Raw genomic sequence first — 14,451 nt, forward strand, 5'->3', positions numbered from 1 at the left:
CTGACACTTGCGCTCCCGTCCGCTTTGCGCACTCTTTTGGAATTGCCCGCTTCCCCGATGCCAACTCGGCCGATCCTGGTGCGCCTTGGCTGGCGGGGCCAAGGACGGATGGAAAGAAAGCCGTTTGCACGAGGAAAGTGCGGCCAACTCGGGTTAGCACGCTAAGCGGGTTGCATTCACACGACCTAAGGTGCATAGGCAGAATTTTGCAAGGCAGAAGGCGTGCATCCGAATCAAGAGGGACCAAGGTCGTGTGCATGCAGCCCAAGCGTGACTCCGAAAGGCAAGCTTCCCTCTCCCTTGCCAGAAGGTTGCATAACGGCCTTTCCGCCCTCCCAAGCGGCTGACACGACCGGGCCCTCCCCGGGCTGACGTCGGCTCGCCTCCGCCCATCGCTACATCCGTGCCAACCTCCCTTTGCGCCACCCAATTCAGTTTCTGTTCCCTCTCTTCCCCCCTGCCCCCCACGAGACCGCGGGCAGGGCACAAACCCTCGTGGGGGCCAGGATTACCCCCCTCCCCTCCAAGCCAGGCGGACCACGATCCCCATGGTCCCCAGCCCAGCAATCTCAGGCAACGCCACCCCCAACCCTTGCAACACGTCCCGCACCCCCCGAGAAAGCTCCAGAGCACCCCTCCCACTCGTGCCCATCGTAGAAAAGGAAAAAACGCCCCGCTCGCCCCTACACGAGTGACCGCTTCCCTCCGGAGGGGCGTCGGGCGGGGGGCAGCCCTGCCCAGCCCCATCGTGTTTGTTTTGCCCGGCCACGCGGTCCCTTCCCTTCCCCCCCCCCCTATCCTAACCACCCCCACCCGCTGCACCCTCCTCCCGGGTCACACGCACACACACACGACCCGCAAACACACCCATCCACCCACCCCCTGCCCAACCCTCCTCCCCTCCCCGCACCCAACCGGGACCACCCCTCTCCAAGCGCCACCCCTCTCCAAGCTCCAGCCCTTTCCAAGCACCAGCCCGCTCCTCCACGCGCGGGGGAGGGGTCCGCGGAGGCGCGTGCCAGCTGGGCCGACCCCTCCTCTAGCCGCCCCCCCCATCGGCCCCCGCCCCCAAGCCGCCCCCTCCCCGCCAGCCCGTGCGCAACGGTCCCCCCCCCCCGCCAGCCTCTCCAAAGCAGGGCGCATCAGCAGCGGCGGCTGCAACGGCAGCGGGGCGGCTCCCCGTACGGCCGCGGCTCCGCCCCGGAGGCCGGCGGGGGAGTCGGCTGGCTGGCTCGCACGCTGGCTGGCGGGGAACATGGCTGAAGTCGGCGAGGACGGGCGCGGCGGCGGCGGCGGCGGCGGCGGGGCCGGAGGAGCCTTGGTGGCGCTGCGCTCGGCGCCCTGCAGCCCCGCCGCGCCCCAGCCGCTGCCTCCGCCGCTGCTGCTGCCGCTGGTCCCCGCGGCTCCTTCCTCGTCCGCCACCTCCGGCGGGGCGCCGCTGGCCCGGCTGCAGGGCCGCGACTTCGAGTTCCTGATGCGCCAGGCGGCGGTGAGCATCGGGCGCAACTCCTCGCAGGGCGCGGTGGACGTGCACATGGGCCACTCCAGCTTCATCTCCCGCCGGCACCTGGAGCTGGCCTTCTGCGCCCCGCACTTCTTCCTCCGCTGCCTCGGCAAGAACGGCGTCTTCGTTGACGGGGCCTTCCAGCGGCGGGGAGGGACGCCCCTCCAGCTGCCCCCGCAGTAAGTGCCCAAGGGCCGGGGGGTGGGGAGAGAGCTGATTGGGGATGATGGCCAGGGTGGCGCCCGCCGCGGGCAGGGTTGGAGATGCAGCTAGGAGCGCAGAGTGGGGAGGGGGGACAGGAGGAGGAGGAGGCGCGGGGGGTGGGCGGTTCCAAGGGGAGGGAGGGGAACCCCAGCTCCTGGGGGAGGGAGAGGGGCCGACACGTGTCGGGGCAGGAGCCGGAGGGTTTGTTGACAAGCGCTCTTTTGCGCGCACGGGACAGTCGTGGTTTCGGAGGGGAGAACGAGGGCAGCCCCCCCACTTCCCAAACGCGTGTCAGAGTTTGCAAAGGGGTGGATGGGCCAAGGTCGTGGGAAAGGGTATTTGCAAGACTAGCTGGAAAAGAGGAGAATCTGCCATCCAGGAAAAGGTCTGGGGATGGAATTCCTTTGGGGGAGAGCCTCTGAAAAGAGGTTGCCCCCTCTCAAGGAAGGGGACCACGGTTCACTTGGGGGTGGGGAGGTGATTGGCCAGGAAAGACAGGCCTACCTTTCAGGGGGGAGACGGTGGTGGCAGTGTTTTGAGTTTTTTTTCCCCCTGAAAGTTATTCTTCACTGAAGAGACTTTGGTAAAATGCTGGGATTTGGGGACTGCAGGTTCACACAATCCACTGCCCCCCACCCACCCCCGCTTAAGGACACAGAGGGAGCTGTGTGCCCTCCCCCCAAAAAAAAGTGGGGGAATGCAAAGACTTGAACCGTGGAAGGGCCTGGTGGATAGATTCACCTAACAAGCTCCATTCAGTGGCAGGTTGTCAGAAGGAACCTGCTCTGGCTTTTTCTGTGGGGTGGGTACACCCCCTCCCCCCAAGGTTTCCTGGCCTAGGAACCAGCTTAGAAAAAGGGGATAAATTAGGATGCATTTTTGAGGAATGGGGGAGCTTTGAAGGGCTGGAGAAACTCCCCCCCCCCCAACACACCATCACCATCATGGGAATTCTTCCTTTTCTTGGGTCATTCCTCCTACCAGTCATTGCTTAATTAATTATCAGGATAAATCAAAAGCTGGGAAGGCCATCCAGCTGAGCCCAGCACCCCACATTTTCTTCTTCCTGCACCCCACAATCTCAGGCCCATTTAGAAAAAGAGGAGGAAGTTGGGGAGTCCAGACAAATCCATCTCCCTCCAGGTGGAAATGTTGCTTTGGGGGACCTTAGGTTAAGACACGAGTCCCTCTTGACCATCTGAAAGTAGCAGTGCGAAAAATGGCCCAGATTGGGGGTGAACCTGGAAACTGGGCAGGGAGCTAAGCAGCTTAATGAATAAACAGCCAGCCCAGCCAAAAAGTAAACAAACCCACAATTCCGCTTTTGTGAGAGGTGTGAAGGCAACCAGTGGTGTTTCCACAATGGGGGATGGGGGGGGATCTTTGATAGCTGAATGCTAACCAGGCTCTACAAGAATGTGTGAATTGTGAGTGCTTTAAAGTCCGATTTAAACTCATAGGTTATAATACTGAATCCAAGTTGTCTTGTTTCCCTTTCTCTCTTCTGTGGTTTCGCCATCCCAGGCAGGCCCACCCTGGTTGTGAAAAAACAACGCAAAGCGTGTGGCGTTTTGCTTGTTCTGTTGTTAAGAGTCTTTTGGGCTCCCGCTCCGTATAAGTTTTCTTGGCAAAGTTGTCGGAAGTGGTTTGCCTCGGTTTTCCGGATCAGCGTTTTGTTAGGGCTGAGAGAAGGGGGGGGGGGGTTAAGGGTTTTTTTTCCCCCTGCTTTTAATCCAGTACCTTCGCAACTACGGTCCTCCCAGGGAGATTAGACAAAGGACAAGAAAACACAACGAAACACAACCGCACATGTCGGAAAAGAATCCTTTGTTGATATTTCGATCGCCTCGTGCAAAACTTTCCTTGTGGAGCAATCTTGGATATTTTTTTGCTGCCGTTCATGTTTCTAAAATGGTTTCGAAAGTGCTTCACGCTAAACCAGGTTTATTTTCTAGACAAGGAGCGTCCAATCTTGGCAAGTTGTAAGACTTGTGGACTTCCAACTCCCAGAATTGCTGGCTGGGGAATTCTGAGAGTTGAAGTCCACTAGTCTTAAAATTGGCCAAGGTTCTTTGATTAAAGCACGTTTGAAAGCCAGAAGGATGAGACAATATTTGTTTTCTAAACAAGAAGCATGGAATCTTGGCAATGTTGAGACCTGTGGACTTCAACTCCCAGAATTCCCCAGTCAGCTAACAATGGCTGGCTGGAGAATTCTGGGGGTTGAAGTCCACAGGTTTTAAAGTTCCCAAGGTTGGACACTCCCTCGGTTCTTAAAGCGAAAGGTAACTTGGTTTCGGGAATGAGCTGTTTTTAGTCTGCTAAATCTGAATCTCAATGAAAAGCATTTGGGTATTTCGAAGCAGACCAACCGGAATTTCAACGAGATTTGGAGTGGGTGGTCCCGAGAGCTAATTATGACCGTGTAATAGGGGAACTAATAAACGAAGGAGGGGAAGTATTTAAAGTGACGATTGTAAGAATGTAAGATTGTAAGAACGAGACGCCTCAACTTTAGCAATCCAGGAGGAATTCCAAGCAAGCGAGGGGGGAAAAAATATTTTCAATTTTAAGAAGGGGGAGAAAAAACAGAATGCTAATAAAGGAGGATATGCTTGTTTTCATGCAGGCTTTTTATTGCCCTAACAGTTTGCTTTTAGCGTAAATGTTGATGTTCCTTCTAAAGGAAACAGAAAGCCCATCAAAACAATGTGTAAAATTGGAGTTGTTATTCTGGAAAGTTTGGAATCCTTCGGATAATAAAAGAAGGGGCCCTTCGTTAGGACAGAAAATGGATTTCAAACATTTGGCTATGCTCTTCCGTCCTGTCATGCGTTGGCTGGGGAATTCTGGGAGTTGAAGTTCGCCCCTCTTAAAAGCTGCCAGAGTTCGGAAACTCTGGCGTAGAGATAAATGCAAACAGAGAGAGGGAGAGAAAGGGAGAGGGAGAGGAAAAGAGAGGGGGGGAAAAGAGAGAGAGAGAGAAAGAAAGACAAGGAAAAAACAAGAAAGGAAAGAGACAGAGAGAAAGAAAAAAAGAAAGGAGGAAGGAAAGAGCGCGAGAGAGAGAGAGAAAGAAGGAAGGAAAGAGAGAAAGAAAGAAAAAGAAAGAAAACAAGAAGGAAGGAGAGAGAGAGGGGGAGGGAGGGAGAGGGAAAGAGACAGAGAAAGAAAGAAAGAAAGAAAGAAAGAAAGAAAGAAAGAAAGAAAGAAAGAAAGAAAGAAAGAAAAAAACAAGGAAGGAAAGAGAGCAAGACAGAGAGAGAAAGAAGGAAGGAAAGAGAAAGAAGGAAGGAAAGAGAGAAAGAAGGAAGGAAAGAGAGAAAGAAAGAAAAAGAAAGAAAGAAAACAAGAAGGAAGGAGAGAGAAAAAAGAAAGGAGGAGGGAAAGAGCGAGACAGAGAGAGAAAGAAGGAAGGAAAGAGAAAGAAGGAAGGAAAGAGAGAAAGAAGGAAGGAAAGAGAGAGAAAGAAAGAAAAAGAAAGAAAGAAAACAAGAAGGAAGGAGAGAGAGAGAGAGAAAGAAAGAAAGAGAAAAAACAAGGAAGGAAAGAGAGACAGAGAGAGAGAAAGAAAAAAAGAAAGGAGGAAGGAAATAGAGCGAGACAGAGAGAGAAAGAAGGAAGGAAGGAGAAAGAGAGAAAGAAGGAAGGAAAGAGAAAGAAAGAAATAGAAAGAAAACAAGAAGGAAGAGAGAGGGGGGAAGAGAGAGAGGGAGGGAGGGAGAGGGAAAGAGAGAGAGAGAGAAAAGAAAGAAAGAAAGAGAAAGAAAAAACAAGGAAGGAAAGAGAGACACAGAGAGAGAAAGAAAGAAGGGAGGAAGAAAAGAGAGCGAGACAGAGAGAAAGAAAGAAGGAAGGAAAGAGAGAGAAAGAAGGAAGGAAAGAGAAAGAAGGAAAGAAAGAGAGAGAAAGAAAGAAAAAGAAAGAAAAGAAGAAGGAAGGAGAGAGAGAGAGAGAGAGAGAGAGAGAAAGAAAGAAAGAAAGAAAGAAAGAAAGAGAACCCAGTCCTTGTCCTTAGGCTATGGAAATGGGGTAAAAAAAGGACTTTTTAAAAAGCACAAAGAGCATTCCTGAAAAGGGCAGGCGATGAGGAATGACGAAGATGAGGTGATGAAGATAAGGGGGAAATTCTCCCAATGCTTTCCTGTGAGGGAAAAAAATACTTTTGCCTGTTGCATGAACCCAACCTGGTGCGGTTTGGGCAACAAACCAAGAGGAACGAAGCTGCCTGAATCAGAACAAGGTGTGTGAACACAACTTCTTCTGCCTGGTAAATTAAAACACCAATGGGGTGAGAAAGGGAAGGGGTTTTTTGTTGACAAAAGCCATCCAGGGATCTCAGGATGGGGAATAATTGTGTAAAAAAGTGGCCCAGGTTTGTAAGCAGGCGTTTTATTTACTTTGAGTTTTTTTTCTGATTGAAAGAGAGGAAAAATGGACGGGTAGGAGATCTTGTACAACGATAAAGACGACCGCTTGTGCTTCTGTGGTCCAAACAGCAGCCTCTTCGATGGTAATCTGTATACATAAAAGCGAAATGCCGCTCACGTATCATCACGAAATCTCCAGAACCGTAAAACCTACAAACTTGAAATTTGGCACGTTATGTTCCTCTTGGCTTCTGGGTGCTTGCTAAGAAAGGATTTTTCAAAATGACCATCAGATCATTAGTATTTCTTACAGAGTAATTAACATGCTCTGATGCTAAGGAGCTCTACTCCCCCTCCCCACCTGAACAGAACTCTGTTCCAACTGCCAGTTGCCTTATATCAACATGCTCTGATGCTAAGGAGTTAGACATTCTACTCCCCCTCCCCACCTGAAAAGAACTCTGTTCCAACTGCCAGTTGCCTCACATTCCGTTACCTCAGTTCAAACTGGCAGACGTCTTACGGTACTAAATGTTGGTACCTCACCAAAATGCCTACGCCTTCCACCTGTGGAACTGCTTCCAGACTCAAGGCGGCGGGAGTGATATTCCCTTATGTGTTTCAATCACCGACCAGCACTGAGCCAATTTCTCCTGCATAGCCCGATCACATGGTTTCGTCGCGAAGCACAGGTACCCAGCTAGTTAAATATAATTTTTTTTAAACAGAGTTTTCTGCTAAAACAATCCATGTTTGGAAACTCCTTGAGGGATTTTGGTTTGTAGGAATGAGAAAAAAGAATGTTGTCCCAGCCTAATAAGGAGCAAACAGCTGGATCCCATACGTGCATTTTGGGCAGATAAAAGTGACATGGGGGGGGGGGAATCTTGACCGATTCAGGGTGAATCAACCGTGTAACGGATGCAGTATTTGCTCCTTAAGGTATTAACAGAGATAAACACATCCGTTCCCATGAGTGGCTGCAGAAAATTGAGCCCTCCTTGGCTTGGTCATTGGCAAACCATGGTTTATGGCTCAGCACGGATGGGTACACTATCCAGTGAGGGGTGAGTTGACAGACTAAGCCTTAAACAAACTATGGTTTGGGGAAATGTGGAAGCCCAGCCTGTTGACTTCCTTTGGGGAGCCAAGGTGGCGCAGTGGTTAAATGCAGCACTGCAGGCTACTGCTAGATCAGCAGGTCAGCGGTTCAAATCTCACCGGCTCAGGGTTGACTCAGCCTTCCATCCTTCCGAGGTGGGTAAAATGAGGACCCAGATTGTTGGGGGCAATATGCTGACTCTCTGTAAACCGCTTAGAGAGGCCTGAAAGGCCTATGAAGCGGTATATAAGTCTACTACTGCTATTGGGGTATCATTAAAAGTTCCTGATACCGTCTTTCCCTGTAAATAAGACAGGGCCTTATTTTCAGGGAGGTCTTACTATTTTTGAAGCGCAGGAGGCGGTGAGCATGGTTGCTTCATGGCTGCTGCTGTGTTTCAATATTTTCGGGGGAGGGCTTAATTTAGCGCATGCGTTCAAAAGCCCGATTGGGCTTATTATCTGGGGAGGTCTTATTTTCGAGGAAATGGGGGTAGTTGTAGCTTCCATGTTGTGTGCCACGGTGGCTCGATGTGGTTTCAAACTCTGTTTCAGGGAAAGCTGGAGAGGGTGTGCATGTGTTTATGTGTGTGACAAACATGTGCTTTGGAAACAGAGAAAGGAAGAAGTGATCCCCAAGGGTCTTCTAAACTCTCTGCTTCCTAACATAATTTTCCAAGGGATGATTGCTATTTTTGCAAAGTAGCAATGAAACAGGGGTTTGGGCCGGCTGCGTCTTCCCAATAATGGGTCCACATTTTAGCCTTACCTTGGAGTTGTTGGGAGTTTCCGACCAGCGGGTGAGACCTTCCCCCTTTGGTTTGTAAGATAAATTCATTCCTCCTTGCAGTTTGCATCATTTTTGCAACTCGAGTTTATTGTTACATCGCCCAGACTGTGCTATGCTCCAGTCTGATAGGCAATATAAAAATCTGCTAAATAAAATAAAAACAAACACGGAAAGAATCAGCAGAAGATGGCCTAGACAGCAGTGTGGTGGGGCAGATGGAGAAATGGAGAAATTTGCCAAATAAATAACCAAAATAAACACGGAAAGAACAGGGGAAAAGATGGCCCAGATACGTAGAAGTGTGATGAGCAGTACGAACATTTGCTAAACGCATAAAATAAAAATAAATATGGACAGAATGGGCAGAAGGTGATTTAGATGCGCCCGACTGCAGTGGGAAATGTAAATAATTTGATAAATAGATTTAAAAAAAAGAATAGAATAGAATATTCTTTATTGGCTAGTTGTGATTGGACAGACAAGGAATATTGTCTCTGGTGCCGAAGCTCCCAGTGTGCAGACAAGCAACAAAGTAATAAATAGAAACAAACACACTTGTAAAAAAATACATTTATGGTTAAGAAAAAAGCATGGAAAGAATAGGCATTGAAGTGTGATATATATACACATATATAAGTGTGATATATATATATATATATATATATATATATATATATATATATATATATATATATATATATATATATATATAATAAATTGGTTAAGCATATAAAATAAAAATAAAGGTGGAAAGAACAGGCAGAAGGTGAGTTAAATTCACGCAGTGTAGAAAATTGGTAAATAGATAAAATGGAATATTTTTTTATTGGCTAGGCGTGACTGGGACACACGAGGAATTTGTTTCCGGTACAGAAGGTCTCCGTGTACATACAAGCAACAAAGGAATACACAAAACAAAACACACTTGTGAAAAAAAAATACATTTATGGTAAAAACAAATAAACATGGGAAAAGAATAGGCCAAAAAAAGAAAAAAAATGGCACTTTTTCAGACGTGAAACCTACAGTCCGGACTGGCTTTCCGCCACCAGCTTCCAAATGAATCTTTGCTCTGTTTTTATTTTATTTTTTTTTAAATAAAGAAAGTTGCATAACACATGCAAGATGTTTTCTTGCGTTTAGGCATTTGGTGTCCCGTCCCTGTCTCCTTGCTTCCCCCCGCCCCTGCCCCTGCCCCCCCAAGGCAATCTGAGCTTGGAAATGTTTTTTGTGCCAGCAAAAAATACTAATAATAATAATAATAATCTGGGACTCTTATCAGCGCAATTAATTTCTCCTTGTATAAAACATGGCTGACTTTTTTTTCCCCTTCCTGCTTTGCAAGAAGCCCATGGCCCGTGCCCCCTCAATTAACTTCCCCCCTCTCTCTCTCTCTTTCTCTGCTAAAGTTGCAACGGGTGCCAAATTAAGAGGCTGGGAACGCCAACTTGTCTTTGCATAATTGATTGGTTTTTTAAAAGTTCCCAAGCAACAGCGTTCCCCTTCCAAATGCTTGTAACCGTGTTTTCCACACCTGGATAAATTATGCAAGATTGGGAAAAAGTGTTATTTTTTCCTCCTCTCCTGAAACCCATCATCCATCACAACAGGGACACGAAAAGTGTAAGGGGCTTTTTGATAAGTTTCCGTCACGAAGGGGAAAAGTTTGGGAAGCCCTGCCTTTTTTATTTTAATATGCCAAGAAAATTTTTAAAAAACTTATCCCTTTCATTTTAATTGGCAAAGATTTTTTTTTAAAAAGCAGTGCCTTCTATCTTATTTTAAGTTGCAAAGAATTTTTTTTAAAAAAAGCAGTGCCTTTTGCTTTATTATAAGTTGCAAAGAAAATTTTTAAAAAACTTATCCCTTTCATTTTAATTGGCAAGGAATTTTTTTTTTTTAAAAAAAGCAATGCCTTTTGTTTTAAGTTGCAAAGAAATTTTAAAAAGCAATGCCTTTTGTCTTATTTTTAAGTTGCAAGGGAATTTTAAAAAGCAACGCCTTTTATTTTCACTGGCAAACATTTAAAAAATGTTTTAAAAAAGCAATGCTAAGCTTTTATTTGATTTCCTGATTTGTCGGCTGTGGATAATTTCTGCCGAAGGGAGGGTGTGGGGGAATTGGCTTTCTCGGCGGCTGTTTATGTTCAGGGTAAATAAAACCCAGACTCCTCCCTTTCCAGTTTTGTCAAGCCGATGATGCAATGTTTCCTATCCCTTCTTCTTTCTTTCTTTCTTTCTTTTTCTTCACCCCCCCCTCCCCTTAAATGGAATTTGCCCTGTGTTTTCTCGCAGGTAAACAGATCCGGTTTCCCTTGTGTTCAGTGCTTGCTCGCAGCCAGGCCTTCAAAAACCTGTGGCGTGTTTTCCTTTCAAGGCAAAACTTTTTAAATTGTTTAGATCTGGCCGAGCACATGGATGTGATTACTTCTGGATTGTTATTTATTTATTTATTTTGCTTGCAAAACCCTTCCTACATATATATATATATATATATATATATATGTGTGTGTGTGTGTGTGTGTGTGTGTGTGTGTGTGTGTATTTTTTCTGGTCACAAATTCCTGGGGGAGGGGAAAACCCTGCAGGAAAGGAAATTCCACATGCCTATTATAGTTCCATGGTATATTTTCCTGCATATGCCTGTGTTTAAAATGCCATTCCGCAGACGTTTTACAGGGGATTTTTGGCAGAGAAGAAAGAAAGAGAGAGAGAGAGAGAGAGAGAAAGAAAGAAAGAGAGAAAGAAAGAAAGAAAGAAAGAAAGAAAGAAGAAAGCAGCTGAAATATTTGTCCGTTTTGTGTTAGTATTTCCACCGCCGGGGACCGAATATGGCGAGCAAGGGTGAAAGAATTGAAAACAAGGTTTCCTTCTCAAAGGCAAAATACATACTGTATAGGTAGTCCTTGACTTAGGGGCCAACAATTGAGCCCACACTTTCTGTTGTTAAGTGAGACATTTGTTAAGGGAGAGTTTTGGCCCATTTTACGATTTTTCTACCCACGGTTCTTATGTGAATCCCTGCAGTTGAAGTCAGTAACTCGGTTGTTAAGTGAATCTGGATTCCCCATTGACTTGTTGGAAGGTCACCAAAGAGGATCACGCGTGACCCCGGGATACATTGCAACCGTCCTAAGTCCACGCCAGTTGCCAAGCCTCTGGGGATGCTACAGAGGTCGTAACTGTGAAAATCGGGTTGTAGGATGCTTTTTTTTCAGTGACACTGTGATGTTGAATGCTCAGTAAATGATCTGTTGTAAGTTGAGGCATACCTGTATTTACCAGGGCTCAAATAAGCGGTGGCTCACTGGCTAAGACGCTGAGCTTGTCGATCAGAAAGGTCGGAAGTTCGACGGTTCGAATCCCTAGCGCTGTGTAACAGAGTGAGCTCCCGTGACTTGTCCCAGCTTCTGCCAACCTAGCAGTTCGAAAGCAGCTTAAAAAATGCAAGTAGAAAAATAGGAGCCACCTTTGGTGGGAAGAGAACTGCGTTCCATGCGCCTTCAGCATTGAGTCATGCCGGCCACATGACCAAGGAGACATCTTCTGACAGCACTGGCTCTTTGGCTTTGAAATGGAGATGAGAACCGCCCCCTAGAGTCAGGAACGATTGGCACTCATGTGCAAGGGGAACCTTTACCTTTAAATTAGGGTTTGCAATTAGATCTAGGGGCCTAGGACGTCGTAAGGTATTTTTGTAATATGCATGCAGATCCAAGCAGTGCGGCTTTTTGCATTTGACTGATGGTGATTTTGTCAATTTTTAACTGTTTTAAATGTAATTCCAGTGCTTTTGGAATAGCACCCAGTGTGCCGATTACTACTGGAATTACCACTGCTGGTTTGTGCCATAGTCGTTGAATTTCAATTTTTAAGTCCTGGTATCTTGCGATTTTTTCATGTTCCTTCTCGGCGACCCTCCTATCACCTGGTATTGCGATGTCTATGATAGTGACCTTGTTTTTCTCAACCAGTGTGATGTCTGGTGTATTATGCGCCAGTATTTTGTTCGTTTGTATGCGAAAATCCCACAAGATCTTGACCATCTGATTTTCGGTGACTTTTTCAGGCTGATGTTCCCACCAGTGTGTTGCTGTTTTAATATTATAATTTTTGCACAAATTCCAATGGATCATTTGTGCTACTGAATTGTGCCGCAATTTATAATCAGTCTGCGCGATTTTTTTACAGCAGCTGAGTATGTGATCAACAGTTTCATCAGCTTCTTTGCAAAGTCTGCATTTGGCATCATCAGAGGATTTTTCGATTTTGGCCTTAATGGCATTTGTGCGGATAGCTTGTTCTTGCGCAGCCAGGATTAGTGACTCTGTTTCTTTCTTTAATGTACCTGTTGTTAACCATTATTTTTATTATTATTATTATCATTATTATTACAAATAAACACTTTTGGAAAAATTAACGGAGGTACTCCATGATTTGCAAACCATTCATTTAGGGACTGTTCAAACTTAACAACTGCCTTGAAAAAAAAAGGACTTACAATCAGTCCTCACACTTACAACCATCACAGCATCCCCCTCCCCGCCCCCGGTCACGCGATTCAAATGTTGCCGCATCCTTGGGTCGCCTGATGGCCGTTTGTGATCTCCCCGGCTGGCTGCCAACAACAAGGGAGGAAACCAGATTTGCTTAACGACCCTCTGATTCGCTTAACAACCGGCGATTCGCTTAACCACCGCACCAAAAAAGGCCACAAAAAAATCAGGTAGGGCTGGCTGGCTGAACCGAACGGCCTTGCTTAGCAAGGGGAATCCCAGTTTCCAATTTTAAGTCAAGAACGACCTGTATTTGAAAATATTTAAAAGTCCCTGCTTTGTTGTTGAAGAAATCTCGCCAATTATCTCCACGCCTGCAGAGAGCAGATATCAAAGGGTAGATCAGCTCCAGAAATGCGCTCTAAGGAGACATTTAATCATCCTGGTGCAAGAGCTTAATTATTAGCTTGGGCTTTCCATGTTGTTGGTGGTTGTGTTTTGTTTTTTTTAAAGGAAATGCACTTTAAGTCTTCTTTTTTCTCTCTCCCTCTCTCTCTCTCTCTCTCTCTCTCTGATTGAGTTGTTATCCTTCCGCTGAGGAAAAAAAAAATCTCTGGAGTGAAGGAGCTGGTGGCGTTTCTATATTCTCTCCTTCTGCTGTGCGTGTCGGGAAATACGCCTTAAACAGCACTGCTGGGTTTCGATTTCACAGCAACATAAATCTCGGTGGATAGGATTCGGGTTTCACAGCTGTGTTGTCGTCCGTGTGTGTGTGTGTGTGTGTGTGTTCTGTACGTTTTTGTAAATGTGCAGAGCAAACACGCACACACACACACAAAATAACAAAGTGAGAAATTGGTCCAAAGCCCTGTAGCGAAAGCAACTCTTACGGTGAGCGGTTTCCTCGAGAACAGGAAAGAGAAGAAACGGCAAGAGGAAGACACAGCAATTGGTGTCACGAATCTTCTTCGTGAATCTGAAATTCTTATCCCCCACCCCTCCCCGAGAACCGTTCAGACATGGAAACGGGCTTGTTTCCTCGGCGGAGTGTGCAGAGAGGGCGAGATTCCTCTGCAGGTTGTTCGTTTCGCACAACGTCGAGCTGCTGTGATGTTTGACCCCCGAAGTTTATATTAAGTTTGCTCGCTGCAAGATTTTGACCACAGAGGTCTGAAAAGCGAGCCGTCTTGAGATGGAGGCCACAGGCATTTTTTGTGCAGCAAATCAAGATGAAGACGGGTGATTTCTTGCTTAACAACACACACACACACACACAAATCTTAACAGCAAGCTTTTGTGGGTTGGAAGCCGCAGACATTTGCAGCAGACCAAGGTCAGGTCCGAAAGGAGGGGGGTACAGAGTGATGTTACGGTGTCTTGAAAAACTTGTTTTCTTTGTTTATGTGGAGTATTGATACAGCCACCTACTCGCTCACAGCGACTCCGTCGGCTTACAAACAGTAAAAACACAACATACAAAAGGTAAAGGTTCCCCTCGCACATATGTTCTAGTCGTTCCCAACTCTAGGGGGCAGTGCTCATCTCCGTTTCAAAGCCGAAGAGCCAGCGCTGTCCGAAGACGTCTCCGTGGTCATGTGGCCGGCATGACTCCACACCGAAGGTGCACGGAATGCTGTTCCTTTCCCACCAAAGGTGGCGCCTATTTTTCTACTTGCATTTTTTACCTGCTTTCCAACTGCTAGGTTGGCAGAAGCTGGGACAAGTCACGGGAACTCACTCCGTTGCGCAGCTCTAGGGATTCGAACTGCCAAACTGCCGACCTTTCTGATCAGCCAGTTCAGCGTCTTGGCCACTTTAATATAAAAAATAAAAAGCAATAATAAATAATAACTCACCCACCACGGTGATAGGCATTTCTTCGCACTTTGGGTTCTCCCCCCCCCCACCAAAGGCCCGCTGGCCAAATCATGTCTTCGGGGGCTTCCGGAAGATTGTCAAAGGGGGGGGGGCACAGTCTAATTTCTGA

At 46.9% G+C, this 14,451-nt stretch overlaps 1 protein-coding gene across 2 annotated transcripts in view; it reads left to right on the forward strand.

The window, feature by feature from the left end:
- The first annotated feature begins 1,108 nt into the window (after positions 1-1,108).
- The window catches only part of FOXK1 (forkhead box K1), a 58,027-nt gene continuing 44,684 nt past the window's right edge, over positions 1,109-14,451 (forward strand). For both annotated transcript variants that reach the window (XM_032231423.1, XM_032231424.1), the window contains exon 1: positions 1,109-1,683. In XM_032231423.1, the coding sequence (XP_032087314.1) occupies positions 1,256-1,683 (428 nt within the window). In that variant the 5' untranslated portion in view covers positions 1,109-1,255. The remainder of the gene's footprint in view (positions 1,684-14,451) is intronic.

The sequence above is a fragment of the Thamnophis elegans genome, chromosome 14 (assembly GCF_009769535.1).
Source record: "Thamnophis elegans isolate rThaEle1 chromosome 14, rThaEle1.pri, whole genome shotgun sequence".
NCBI classification, from domain to species: Eukaryota; Metazoa; Chordata; class Lepidosauria; order Squamata; family Colubridae; genus Thamnophis; species Thamnophis elegans.